The 15452-nt window shown below is 37.1% G+C and overlaps 1 protein-coding gene across 1 annotated transcript in view; it reads left to right on the top strand.

Annotated features, from left to right (window-relative positions):
• PIBF1 (progesterone immunomodulatory binding factor 1) overlaps positions 1-12736 on the top strand; it is a 117553-nt gene extending 104817 nt beyond the window's left edge. The window contains exons 17-18 of the mRNA XM_065643125.1: positions 10194-10370; positions 12596-12736. Coding sequence (XP_065499197.1) covers positions 10194-10370; positions 12596-12652 — 234 coding nt within the window. The 3' untranslated portion in view covers positions 12653-12736. The remainder of the gene's footprint in view (positions 1-10193; positions 10371-12595) is intronic.
• The last annotated feature ends 2716 nt before the right edge of the window (positions 12737-15452 follow it).

Below are 15452 nucleotides of genomic sequence, written 5' to 3'. Positions count from 1 at the left end.
TGATAAACATTTAAACAAGAAATTGTTTGCTGTTGAGCAATCTAAAATTGTTCAGATTTTCAGAACATTTAATCGATGTTCTGTTATGTTAATTTTTTCTGTATTGGCTGTGAATGTTTCCATCACATTCTGCTGTTTATCTGCCTGTGTAAAAAATTTACTTTTGTTCACTTTATGGCAGCATTTGAATATTACCAAGTGGAAAGCGAATTTAAATAATCTGTAAGAAATACCAAAGACAGGGAGAATCAAACTAAAATGCTACCCTCTCAGAAAATGCAGGAATTTCTACATAATAATTTAGGCAAGTAAGGTTGTTTTCACATATTAGCAGGTTTAGCATCCTTTTCCTGTAAGCAGAACTTACTCAAGAAGGCGTAGTTTTTATTAAACTTGAATTTGAGTAAATGAATGTCACAATGGCTCGGATTAAAAAAAATTAGGAGATTTAGTCCTAGTTATAATTGCAAATATATTTCTGGTCTTTAATACAAAAAGTGAAAAAAACTTTCAGAATTTGTCATGCAAGTTCTGAATTGTTAGACAAATTATTTTCCATTTTACTTAGGAACTTCAAAAGATTGAACTGTTAAGACCAAATTCAAGATACAGCTAAAATAGGCAGAGATTTTTATGTATCTAGAAAGACAGATGCTGTTCGCTGCAAAGACTGTGCCATTTTATTGTTGCCACAGCTCTGATGGATTCGTCTTATAAAACTAGAAGTAGTTTGTAGATCCGTATAGTCACAGTCAGCTCATTTTAATTTTTTATAAGCATTGGGATATAGAGAACTCCTGAATTAAGTGTAGTGCAGAGGAGCTATCATCATCCTGCATATGGTCTGGCATCTTTCCACCACCCCGTTATCAGGTTCATTTGTTTGATCAGGACATTTCATGCTGTCTTCTAGTTTCCAGCTTTCCAGTGTATATTCATGTGCCTAAGATGACCATATGTGCAAATCTCACACCAGGATGCTTGCTGACTTCTCATATTTTCAGTACAGCTGCAATAGAGGATGCAACTATGTCAAATACACTCTGCTTTACATGAGGGATTGAACCATGACTTGTGATGTTTTCTTAATTGCCTAGGTGGTTGTTAAAATCTTCTTTGAGCTCTGTAATGCAGGTAGGCTCTGCTTCTGATAGGCACAAGCCCAGAGCATTCCTTTAATTGAAGCTGAATTTGTACCATTTGTGCCATTGCATCCTGTCCATCCGCAGTCATAAATAGTAGGAATGGACTGACTTACTATTTGCTTCATTTTGCTTTCACATTAAAATTGAGCTTCTGTGGTGTCTTTCTACCTTTTCACACTTTGTCATCGTTAATATTAACATCCAGCGTTGTAAATTCTGTGCTAATAGTGCTGGTCGTTTTTCCACTTTCAGCCAAAAAAGGGAGACAAATTATTCATTTGAGGTTATAGGCTCTAGCCCTTCTGCTGTGTGTTTCTAGCTGTTTGGCAGAAATAAAACCTGTGAAGAACAGTTCTAAAATAGTTCTTTGTGTGAATTGTCAGTACTTCTAAAGAGAAAACATTCTAGGTACTACTTTTGCTCAAGACTCTCATTCCTTGATAATGACACATATATGTCTCATTTCTTTAAGTACACTCCAAAGTTAGAGTACCATACTTAAACTTTTTCTTCAAAGTGCTGTATGCAAGTCTTTGCATGTGTTGAAAGGTGGAACCAGTTTCTATTTCAGTCCTCTGGTCTGTTGTTCTCCAGAAATATGTCAGTGACTTGATGTTCTGTGCCAGCAATCTGTACAGAAGGCTCTTGTTTGTTTATCTCCATTTTAACTGGTGAATTCCAATGATATTGAAGAGTTATCAGTGTAAAGATGATCCGAGAAGTTGTTTGTCAAGTGACAAAGTAGCAGAGATGGATCTTGATGGATTTTAAAGATCTGTAGTGTAGATGTCTACATCTGAAAATCGCCTAGTGATTTACCAAATGCTCATCTAAAACCAGCAAACATTGTAACTTATAAATTTGTCACCAACAGGTATATAGAGGAGTCAGACAAGCTAGTTCCCCTCAAATATTATTACTCAAGATATTTAAAGGTCGATGTTAGGAAGTCCAACGAAATATCAGGTCACATGTTCCAAAGCTGGACTGCAACCTGAGTTCTCACAAAGATCCCTCTCCATCTTAGTATCAGCTGTTAAATGATACAACTTTATTTTTAACACACCTTTAATTTCACAGAAAGTCGCAGTAGGAATTTAAGAGAGATCCTCTAGTCCAACCCACCAGCTAAAGCAGGTTCACCCAGAGCAGATCGCACAGGAATGTGTCCAGGCGGGTTTTGAATGTCTCCAGAGAAGGAGACTCCACAACCTCTCTGGGCAGCCTGTTCCAGGGCTCTGGCACCCTCAAAGTAACGAAGTTTTTCCTCATGTTCAGATGGACCCTCCTGTGCTTCAGTCTGTGCCCGTTGCCCCTCATCCTATCATTGGGCACCACTGAAAAGAGTCTGGTCCCATCGTCTTGACACCCACCCTTGAGATATTTATAAGCATTGATGAGATCCCCTCTCAGCCTTCTCTTCTCCAGGCTGAACAGACCCAGCTCTCTCAGTCTCTCTTCATAAGAAGGATGCTCTAGGCCACTAATCATCTTTGTAGCCCACTGCTTGGACCCCCTCCAGTAATTCCTTGTCCTTCTTAAACTGGGGAGCCCAGAACTGGACACAGTACTCCAGATGCAGCCTCACCAGGGCAGATTAGAGTGGGAGGAGAACCTCCTTCAACCTGCTGGTCACACTTTTCCTAATGCACCCCAGGATCCATTGGCCTTAAGGACACATTGATGGCTTATGGTCAACCTCTTGTCAACCAGAACTCCCAGGTCTTTAGCTGAAATCCTGCTTTCCAGCAAGTCCACCCCTAACCTGTACTGGTGCCTGGGGTTATTCCTCCCTAGGTGCAGGACCCTATACTTGCCCTTGTTGAATTTCATCAGGTTCTTCTCTGCCTATCCAGGTGTCACTGAATGGCAGCACAGCCTTCTGGTGTGTCAGCCCTTCCTCCCAGTTTGGTATCATCGGCAAACTTGCTGAGGGTGCACTCAGTGTCTTCATCCAGATCCTTGATGAGCAGGTTGAACAGGACTGGACTCAGTTCTGACCCCTGGGGAACCCCACTAACTACAGGCCTCCAACCAGACTCTGCACCGTTGATCACAATCATCTGAGCTCTGCCGTCCAGCCAGTTCATGATCCATCTCACCGTGCATTCATCCAGCCCGCACTTCCTGAGCTTGCCTAGGAGGAGAGTAAGAAAACACACAGACTTCATAGTGGAAAATATCCTTAGTATTTTCTCTGCCATCACCTTATATGCCCATCAAGCTTGACCCTACTGAACAGTCTGAGACAGACAACTGTGAAGATGGTTCCTTCTGAACCACCCTGCCCTACCATTTTCTAGATTTGAGATCGCTTTCTCTTAAGAGAGAGTTATAGGAAGTATATTCTTTTTTCTCTGAATTCTCTCAAGAACATTTGTATATTGAACACAAACTTTTAATTCTTGAGAGACTGAGAAAACGTTTCTGAAATGTGCTCTTTACAAAATACTACTACATGGATATAGCATTCTTAAATGCCGGTTTAGGTTTCTCAAATCAGTATTCTTTAACATACCCATAACCTCATTTTGTGAACTCTGCTTTTCCCTGTGCTGACTTGTTGTTTGATGACTACAATAGCTGCCTAAATGGGAGGATGTGCATGTGAAGACAGATTGCATTGACTTAGCACCAACATGTCTTTCATCCCAGTACGGCTGTCTTCCCTCACCTGCATGTTCTACCGTAGCTATTGTTTTTATTGTTGTTGTTATTTTAGAAGTTAATACAGCCAGAATAGTCACCAGGCTGCTGAACTCAAACCTGCTATTTGACTCCCACGTTGAGAAGAGTCCAGTCTCTGGACTCAAGGTGTAATGTCCTAAGTCCCTCATGAAGCGATTTTTTGTCCAAGTCCCCTTTATGCAAAGGGGGCTGTACAGTCAACTTTTCTTGAACCTAAAGACAGTGCTGTAATCTCTCAAGTTTCTCAAGACTGGATACATGTTTTTATTTTCGGTTATAATTTGACCACATTTGGACCATATGGCAGCTAAAGTGAGGAATACAAGTTTTCCAAAGGAGGTCCTGAACATACATGCTTTACTCTTAACAGTACAGAAGACTGTACAGATTGGGGGTGGGGACACACATCTAAAATCGTCATCTTAGTGCCTGACTCAAAAATTCTGAGAGAACTTAAGTTTTGATCAGCGTCTTTGAGGGAGGCAGACCTCAGTTTTTATCTTACCTTCGGCTGATTTCTCTGGTTTTGTCAGTGAAATTGGTTTTCTTGTGTAAAGATCATAATATTTAGCACCTTTTCTGTGTTTCCATTCTTTTACTGGGAATTTGTGCAGTTTTCTTCTCTGGGAACACTTGTCGTCAAAATTCAGTGATTCTGCCAGAACCTGATACATTTTCTAGGACAGAGATTTCCTGTTCAGCTTCCACAATACAAGTTCTGTGCTTCAAAATGGAGTTCTAATCCAAGGTGAAGTTGCAATTATAAATTCTATATGGAAAGCTAAAAGTAGAATACCGTTTGTCAAGGTAGAGGTTCAGTTAACTGTACGTGCTATTGTTAGGGTCACTTTTGCTTTAGAGGATATTTATCTGAGTGCAGTAACCCTGGGCTTCACTGTGTGAGGAACAAGCCAGATGGACTTAACACCCATTGGCTTCTGTGATATGAAAAAAAACCATTAAATTTACCACCAGAAGGAATTATCTTCAGTCCAGAAAGGTAGGTGTCTCTTCCTACTGAGAATTTCCAGCTGTTCAGTTTGATCTATGTAAAGTATCTTTTTAAGATCATTGTATGGAGATTATTTGAAGGTGCACGACATCCCTGCCATAAGAACATAAGAACTGACATTTATGTAATTGATTCCTGTAAGCCAGTTGCTTTTTCTTGAGACTTATTTTGCATCTGCTTCCAGAGCATGATATATAAATATATATCATTTTAACTGCTTTTATAAATTTAAATATTTATTATAATTATATACACACATATATGATGTTGTGTGCCTTTGAGATCTCTTGAGTGCACAGAGAGGATTTTTCTTGCTTTGATTATAGCTACATGACAGAGAGAGTAAAAAGAAAAGTCATCATACTTGTTGAAAATCCACTGAAAAGAAACAGAATAACTAGCTTCATAAAATATCTGTTGTGCTTATTGTAGGCAATTTTTTCATATACTTCATCAATTATTTACTTGATAAAACACCGTTCCTTTCCATGCCTCAATCATTTCCCATATCAGGCAATTATTTTTTCATTTTGTTTTGATTATCTAAGTTTTTATTTCAGTATAATATTTAATATTTTACTAATTTGGGATTTTTGTAGTACTGAATTAGGAAAATAGAAGATGCTTTTCTGGTACATGTATGTTTGAGCATGTATCCAGGACAACAAAAACAGTGTTACTAGAGATCCCTTTATAGTATCTATAACTCAAAGTACATTTATATTTCATATTGCTGTTTGCCTTATTTTTGCATTTGCTCATCTCTATCTTCTAGTTGCATTGCTAGTTGAAGGAATCAAATTTTGTCCTTCTAAGAAGGATCTCCAGTCTCCATTTTTCTAGGTACTATTTCAATTATCCATAATGAACAGGTTAAAGCAACTTTAGATAAAATATAACTTATTTTTACTTGCTTCAAGCTCAAAGATAGTCATAAGAATCTTCTTCTGAAATATGAGTAATATGAGGAGATAGCATCCAACTATTTTGCCTTTTTTTACTTTACCTTCTAAAATGATTAAGACTTCTTTGGTTTGGTTCCTTTAACACTGTTTTAAAACTTGATTATTTTAATAAGATATACAGTTTTTGCAGACTATAAGAGTTCCAAAACAACAGCACTGAAAGCATTCAGCCTACTAAATTAACAAGGTGGAATTAGGGAAAAATCCCCAAACAGAAAACACTTCAATTAATTAACATCATGGAAAAGATTGGCACTTATCCTTTCTCAGTACTTAAATATCACCCCGTTTGTGTATTGGCACACAAAATTGCTTTTGCTATTTTTAACTAAGGTTGCTGGATATCACAGTACCAAAAGTAAATGGAAATAAGCAAATAAGTTCTTCTGATACTATTTACTATGCGATACATGTTACCTCACCTCCTGCTACCTCACTCGCATTGTTCTCAGTCCATTCGTCATTTTGAATTCTGACTAATTTCTGGTCATGTATGCAAAGGTTTCAATGATTCTTTTATAGTTCAAGTAATCTTCATTAAATGTGAATTAATGTCCATAGTAAGTGCAATACAGGATGTTGGATTGTTCTAACATATGAAGCTATGTATGTTTAGGAAAGCTTACACGAGCAGACGATCTGTGGTGTGAATGCTTGTTCTAAAAATGCAGTTCTTTTTAACACAGCAATTCAATACTTCAGATATGTGTGTGAGGGGAATTATGATTGCACGTTGGCTATTCAGGATGAAAGTTGTTTTAGGCGAAGCAGAAGGCTGAGAAAAAAGTAAATTATAAGGAGGGTGAGGTGAGAAATGGATTCAGCTTATGACTGCTAGATTTTGATACCTAAATGGAGGTGGCTGCAGCGAGGTAAGCATCTGACTTCGCTTTATAGTCAATAGCAGCCCAACCAACATGGGCAGCGTTGTTCCAAAACCATTCAGCCGACACACACTTCTGGATGAGTTGAATCACTTTCCAATATACACTGACTGTAATGGAAAATTAGATTCCTAGCTCATGTGTAGATACTTAAGTTTAGACACATAAATGCAGGTGTTATAAGCTTGAATTAAATCCTATTTAATGTGTCACACAGCTCATTACCGTGTTTTTCGGCATTTGTGCTGGTAGGCAGAGCAGGTTAGCATCCTTAACAAAAATTCACCAGGTTTCTGTGGACAGACTTTCAAAACATTTAATAATACAGTATAGCCCTGATACTTGTTTGTATGGTTGACACTCGTACATAAACAGTGGTTTTGTGCCAGCTGCATACTTTAATCTTTTCCTTGTTTCATCTTAACCCACCTTTTCTTGCTAACTGCATTGTTTTCCATGTATCTGCACTGCCACATCCCCACAGAATATTGTGTGAGTGAGGAGGGGGTGCTTATGTTCCCAAAGTTTGGGACAGGGAGACTGAAGCTGTAAAGCCAGCGCAGAGAGGAGCTGGGTGAATCCCCTCAGAGGTGTTAGTACTCATAGTCCTCCCAAGAAGGATTGCTGTCTGGCTTTCCAAAGCCAAAGCCCTCAGACCTGGAAGCCTCAACAGAGTGACGTGGCTTGCATAGCACGGCTTGCTTATACGTCCAGGAGCTAGCGTGGCCAGGACCAAATACCTCCACGGAGAAACTGGGACATGCAGAGCTTTACCAAAACTGTTTCTACAACGCACTCAGTAACTGAAGTGAATACTGTAAGTAAACAACTTGCATAGCTCTGCCTGGACACAGGACTGTGGACGTGACATGGTAGAAATGTATAAAAATTTTAATAATTCATTTCACATCTTCCTTTCCTTAGCTTATCCTGAAATTAGTACATGTTCTTCCGCACAAAAGATTCTTCCCATCTATTTTGAACCCCATACCTATGTTCTCTTTTTTTCTCAAGGTCCTGTTCACACTGGCACAAGTTCACATATTTCTTCAAGCACAAGCTCCAGAGCTGTTTTTTCCTTCCTAGCTTTCTAGACCAACTTGCCAGTTTTTAGGATTGGAAAGTATTATTGACTCATGGTAGCATGCTAACAGTAGCAAGTAGTGCTAATAACTCTTTGTTTAGAGTTTAAAAGTAAAGCAAAGAATTGAAATCGTGTTCAGGAGGAGAGAAATCTAAAGAGATGAGTAAAATTATTGCAGTTCAAGACAGAAGTTTTCAGTATTTCCTTGGTTGAAAACAGCACATCTCTCGCAAATGTGCTGGGCTAATTTTCTTTTCTTGTACACATACCAATGATTTGATTGGATTCAGTGTTTCCTGTGCTATTTTGCCAAGTTTGTTAAGGTCTTTCTCACTAAACATGGAAGGATCTTAGAACAAATATCAAGGCAACTTTGCTAAATTCTTGTGATAAACTTGGCTGTGATGCCAGAGTAATTTATTCATTGTGGGCTAATTTGTCATCCCCACTCCCTGACATTCCTTCGCGTGGCTTCACATTGGAGAATTCTCCTGTCACAGGGGAAGCTCGTGTGAGAGCTGCCGCTCCAGAGCCTGCTCCAAGTCTGGAAACAGACAGGGCCGTCAAGTACAGGACGGACTCTGTGAAGCAGAGAAGACCTTAGGCTGCCCAGTGGATCTTGACACAAGAGAATTTGACCCGACACATACAGCTTTCAGCTCTGTTTCTGAAATAAATCTGCGTGACAGTTTTTGGGTTTTGCCTTATTCAAATGTGCAACTATTTGGTCCACAGAACAACACAGCTTAAGTAGAGGAACAGCACTTGTCAAAACATCGCTTAGGTACACTTTAATCTCCTGCGATGGTGTATTTGCTTGCTGTATACTTGCTGGAGTTATTTTCATCAAGAAATTCTGTCTATGTGTCGCTTTGGCAACATCTTTGCAGAGTTTACAACTTTGAAAAACATGTTGGCACCAGCTATGCAGTCCTTTCAAACAGCTGCTCCGCAGTCATGCTGTTTCAACATGCCACCACACATGGCTGAATTATGCAAATAGTTAATATTAAATGACTGAGATACAAGAACAATTTGTACACTCGATAAAGCTGGGCTGTGGTGTGTAACGTCCATTCATATAACCGAGTTAGCCCGGGACAGTTTAAAGGCAGCAACATGATTCTTTTGACTTTATATCTTGTACTAAAGGCAGCAGTGGACAGAGAGAATGTGTATGGCAAGAATGTTTTAAAAGGCTGAGGGGTTTTTTGAACTCGTTACTAATAATGCAATGAAAACAGAACGTGCATCAATGTAATTTTCTGGCAAGTATTAAGAAATAGGTAAGATACGACAAATGTTTGTCATTCAGCTAGAAATATGAGTTACCCTGTTCTGGTTGAGAGATAAGATAGAATGTTATATATATAGAATGCTAATACATTAACAGTATTGCTTATTGAAGATGACAACATTTGTAAAAAGCAAGCAAACAAAAATATTAATAGTTAAAAAAATGTAAAATTGTCTTAAAATTTACTTTCAAAGGCTTTTCTACTGACAATGCCATTCTAGTGCTGTAATAATGAGTGCTCAAAATAATAATAATACAATAAATAATAATACTAAATAATACTTTAAATTCTGTAACTTGTTTTATAGTAATTACACCCATTACGTGTGTGGGGAGAGAACGTTTGGCACGTGGTGATGCAAGATGAGAAAAGAAGCTGTCCAGTTAAAGTCACAAAATATGATTTTTTTCTCACTTTACTGTAATTTTGAGTAATCTGTTTTGTTCAGCTAAGTAGTAAGAAAAGGTTTCTCTTTAATTAATCCAAATTGTTTACAAAGCAAATTATTAGAATATGGGAAAAAGTTTGCACTTCTATATGTTTTTGTTTTTCTTTTCCCATGTTTGAACTTTCATTTTTCACAAAATTTCTTTTCCACTGTGATCCCGTTTTTGCTGTAGGTCCTCATAAGGTTTTTCATTGGTTTTTCTTTTCTGATCTATATATAAAGACACACACACATATTTCTGGTAATGTATTTGTAAGACTTCTGTGCAAGACCTAGCGCTCAAAAGTACAATTTGTCATGGTCATTGAAATTAGATCTGTAAACTCCCTCAGCCTGACAAAACAAATCAAAAAGAATTCTTTTAAATTAAATGGCAGCTTAAGGTAAAAGAGATAGTGGGTTGCTTATTACACAGTAAATGTTCACTTTTAAAGCCTTTAAGCAATACAAAATTTGAGTTGTATAAATCCTATGTGGCTTTCTTACTTTTACTAGTGTCCAATTAGTAATCTTATTAATTATAGCAAGTATATATTCATGCTTGTTAGATTTACTGATCCACTTGTGCGTTGAGTTTGAATGCAGATTTATTATTAACAAATAAATATTTAATAGGTTCAAATGTAATTTTACTGAATAACTTAGCATTGTTCTTTTGTGGTTTTATAGGAACTAGCCACAATGAAACAGATTCTAATTAGTCTACATGGTAAACGCTATGAACATTTACCTCAGTCTCATATTGATGTAAAAAGTGCGACTGCAAAAAACAGATCAAACCCTTCAGTAAAACTGCTGCCAGAACATGAGGAAGAAAATGTATTTACACCTAAGCCAACATTATTTGTAAGTACCATGCTAAGAGTAAGTGCCATAAGCTTTTTTGATAATTCTCACTTTTTAAAAAGAAAAATGTGGGTTCATACTTCAAGGGAATGTATAATTAATTTAGCTGAATACTTGCAGCTCTCTATGGGAATGGTCAATCTTGAGGAGATAAATTACAGTTTATGATGTTACTTAGCTATTTGGTAGTTTCTGCATCTTAAATTCAGAGCAAACTAGATTTTTTTTTAAATGACATTATAATATTGGCAAAATTTTAATAGCTGAAGGAATCCACAGACTGTGTATACAATTTTAAATCTACCCTGATTGTGTGTGGGTTGAGTGTGTGCATATATATATATTAAGGAGCAGGAGTGAGGAAATAGGTGTATTTATGTATATTATATTCATGTGTACATGCGTATTAATATGTGTGTACATCTAAACAGATATTAAAAAATACATGCCTAGTATTGACATCACTTCTGTTACTAAGGATGCCTGATATTATAAAACCCTCTTTTATTCCTTTAGAAACTACATGCTTGGATTTAAACATTTCAAGTGGCCTCCTTCAGATTTAGTGCCTCTAGTATTTGAAAGCTTCATTAAAATGGTTTAGAAGTTTCTGACTATGACTATGTCTGAACTGATAAATTTAAGAGAGCCAAGTTGCAACGCTGAATCACAAAATAAATCATGACTATTATTTACACTTCTTGAGGCTACTGTTCCCTAGAATAGAGTGCTTGTAGCCACACTGCGTTGCATATATGCTGTTTTGGACCAAATACAATTCTTTTTTTTTTTTTTCCTGATGAAGACTTTAAAATTCAGTGTCTTAAACAATATGAGGTTTCTATTGCAGGACATCAGATATTGTTTTTATAATACAAAACATAGGAAATGGTTGCACCTCTTGGACATGATATGAGGGCATTTGGAGATTTTAGGGGTTCAAAATTTGCTTGGATAGTGTTATGAGACTAAACACGGGCATACTCAGTGTTGTCTCACCCACAGTCTTTTCTCATACTGTCCGAACTTTGTCTGTGACAGAGCTACTCAGTGGTCCAAACCAGAGCAAATATGTGAGCTAACAATTAGGTTGTGTAGACGATCCAGGGTTCAGTGTTTGATCTGTCCTGTCTTTCTTGCGGATACAGAAATGTTGTAGGAATCTAGAAAAAGAATGCTTTTACATTTAGAAATTGTGACCAATTTGTCTTTGAGAAGTTCTAATCTTTTCAAACTTTGGAGTAGGGGACCGAAAATAGGCAGATGGCAGGGTTTCTGCTTAGATGGGGAAAGAAGTTAGTAGTCCTGTGAAAATCCTGCCAGTTTAGCGCCGTTTCCAGAATTTTAAAAGCTTGGACAAATAGAGCAGATTTATTTTTGTAACTGAAATCTTTAAATGAGAAAAAGATAGAGCTTGTGATGAGAACCCCCACCACAAGGCCAGCTGAATAAAGTCAATTTTTAAATTGAATGGTTATTTCGTCTTGGAGGAAAGAACAAATAGAGAGCAGACAGAAAACAGAACTGGAAAGGGACAAGTTCAGGGACAACAGACAAAAGATACAGTGCCCACTAATGCAAGAGATTATACCCAACCCTGAAGCAGAATAGTCCTTACCTTGTTCCACCTCCACTTCTTTAGTTGTATTTCTCTGTACAAGCAACCACTGAATTTGCCACAAAAATGTTATGAAATCCTGACAGTGTAGCAGTAGCCCATAGGATTATGAAGGCAAGGCTAAGCTCCTCACAGATAATTATTTGTGATAAAAATACTCTCTACGCTGTCAGAAAACTGCAGAATTCTTTTCTTTTTAGTTATATTTTTAAGAACTATATTTCTGCATAAAGTGTTGGTCAATATGGCACACCTAAGATCTCTTTTCTAAGTTCCATCCTGTTCTCAAATAGAAAAGTCAGATGATGCTATTTCAAATGAAATCTATTTACAGCACAGCTGACGCGTGTTTTCATTGTGATAGATATTTTAAAACAAATCATTTATTTCTTACTATATAATCTGCTTTTTATAACCTAAAAATAGGTTTTAATACAGATATATAGTAATAATAACTTTAAATTGTTTTTAATTTATTTGCATTTAAGCAAATAACTCAGTTATCACTGTGAACTAACTATATAGGAAGGAAAGAGACATAGTGTAGATTGCATGTTTTTCTTCTGACTTTCACTGTCTCACAATTAAAACATTATTTATTTTACAGACAAATAAAGAGGCACCCGTATGGTACAAGAAACTACAGAAGAAAACTTCACCATAGTATTTTTCCAAAATTTTTCAAAAATTATTCAAAATAATCCTTTGGGGAGCTTTTCTTTGAAGAAAGCTATTTTCACCATAATGATGCCCTTTTTATTGTAAAAGCAAACAACTGTTTTATTTTTAGCTGTTCTTTTATATCTATCAAATGATCTTATGCTTCATAAAATAATTTTTAGACCTGTCATGTGAATAAAATGTGTGGAAATAATGCATGCAATGATTTTACTAACATATATTTGAATTTTAAAACATAAATAAACACTAGCATATTGTACACATTTATAATCTGGGCAGTTAAAGGGTGTGTTATTCAGAGTGTTCAAATTCATGCACGTTTCAGCTTTTTTATATTGTTTTTCTTGGATCCTGTGTTTCATGCCACATTCCTTGCAACTATTCTGGCTCATGGAAATTTAAAAAATATACATTGGTTGGCATCAGACTATATCCTGCTTTCTATGAAGGAATTTCACGTCAGGTGGAAAAAAAAGTTCATTTCTTATCAGCCTTGATTTGTATAGTTTGTTGTTTGATGTCGCTTGTTCTACCAAAGAGGCATTAAAAGTATTCTAAAGAAGCAATAAAATACATTTTAATTATCAGCACGGATACTTAATGGGCTATATACACTTCCTCTTGCATAGTTACATCAGTGTAATAATGAAAATCAAACCATGATGTGTGAATACTGTAGCATGTAATGGTGAAATGGGTAACTTGCCATATTTAATTGTATGAAAATAGGCCACATGTTCCAAGAACGCAGTCTAGTTGTTTATTCCACTCCGCCGTCTATTTAGAATATAGAAAAGATAATATTTTAAAGCACTTTTCACTGTGTATGGTACATTTCTATATGTCACATAAATATAAACAATATTGTTTAAGTGACTGTGTACTGAAAATACTGCTCAGATTTCGTTTAAGACAAAGCTCTTATTTCTTACCTCATTTTTCCATTATAATATGTCTTCAACTGAATTGCCGTTCCTACCTGGACATGAACAATATTTTTTACTATATAATACTGAGCTATATCAAGCTTATGATTCCTAGTTGCACTTTTATTTATTTTCCAAACAGCAGTTTGAAGCACAGCAGTACTTTCTGTTCCAGGTAAGCTTCAGTTTCTTTATTTTTTAATTTTTATTTTCTTTTTAATTCTGAGAGAATGAGGTTAAAAGGCTAGCGATTGCATGTCACAGGATTAAAATCACCATTCTGTGAGGGAGGCCAAGTGCATAGACAGAGTTAATATCTTTTATTAGACTAACTGGTGTTCACTGGGGAAAAAAATAGACAAACCTTTGGGCTCGGAAATCTATCTGTACAGACATTCCTGAATAAACTTTGGTTTCCTGAAGTCTACGGATTTATCTAACTTGAATTTTTATGTGAATAGAATCATTAACATGTCTTTCATGGGAAACAGCTTCCATATGCAAATACTAATTTTGTAATTTGTGATAGACATTTTATATGATTCACAGTCCCTAGTTTAACTTCCCCAACTGTCCTGTTTATCTGTTGTCACCCAATAATTAGTAAATTGTATTATCTAGAAGGACTGTGAGCTATTTTAGGCAAGATACTGTTTGGAATCTTAATGATTCACAATTTGTTCTCCTATAGTATCCTTGCAGACAAATTGGTGAGATGTGGACTATAAGGTGGGTGGAAAATTGGCTGACACACCAAGCTCGAGGAAATGTGATCAGCAATGTGACATCCAACTGGCAACCAGCGAATAGTAACATCCCTCGACAAGTTCACAGGCAACACTAAATTTGGGGAAGTAGGCTGTACACTGGAGGGCAGGGTCTCGGAGGGACCTCAACAGGCTGGAAATTGGGTCACCAAGAACCTCATGAAGTTCAACAAAAGCAACTGTAGCCCTACATCTAGAAGGAAGTAACCCTGTATGCCAGTACTGGCTGGAAAGCAGCTTGGCAGAAACAGACCTCAAGGTCCAGTAGACAACAAATGGAACGTGATTCAGCAATATGCCACCCATCCTGGCTGGTATCAACAACAGAATGGCCAGCAGATGGAGGGAAGTGATCCTTGCCTTCTGTTTGGTGCATGGGAGACCACATCTGGAGTGTTGCATCCAGTTTTGGGCTGGTTCGAGACAGGCATTGACATATTGACGTGAGTCCTGCAGAGATTCCCCAAGATGATCGAGGGCTGGAGCACCTGATGTGGAAGGGGAGACAGAAAGAACTGGACTTGTCCAACCTTAAGAACAGAGGGGTTAGGAGGAAACTTGTTGCAGTCTCCAACTACCTAATGGGATGGTACAAAGACAGTCTCCTCTCAGAGATGCACAGAAATAGACTAAGAGGCACTGGACACAAGACAGACCACTAGAAAATTCAGCTATTATGAAAAATGTTTTTACTGTGGAGGTGGTAAAATATTGGAAGAGGTTGTCCAGAGAGGTGGTAGAGTCTTCATCCTTGGACATATTCAGAACTCAACTGGACCAAGTCCTGAGCAACCTGGTATAATTGGACCTGACTTTGAGATGGACTAGATGACTGATCTTCAGAATTCCTGTCCAACCTAAATTACTCTATGGCAATATTGCTAAATATACTAATATAAGATAGTGATATTCATTTATTTCTTAGCATCCAAAAGACACAAAGTGTTTAATTCTTCCATGGAAATACAACACACAAGAACATTCTGATGCTTCCAGAATGAATTGTGCATTGTAAATTTCTGTGTCCTCCAGGCAGCCTGATTTTCTAGGAAGGCTGACAGAAAATCGGGCTGATTTGTGGTGAAATTTT

Source organism: Caloenas nicobarica, chromosome 1 (genome assembly GCF_036013445.1).
Source record: "Caloenas nicobarica isolate bCalNic1 chromosome 1, bCalNic1.hap1, whole genome shotgun sequence".
NCBI lineage: Eukaryota > Metazoa > Chordata > Aves > Columbiformes > Columbidae > Caloenas > Caloenas nicobarica.
This window is presented reverse-complemented; position numbering and strand designations above follow the sequence as displayed.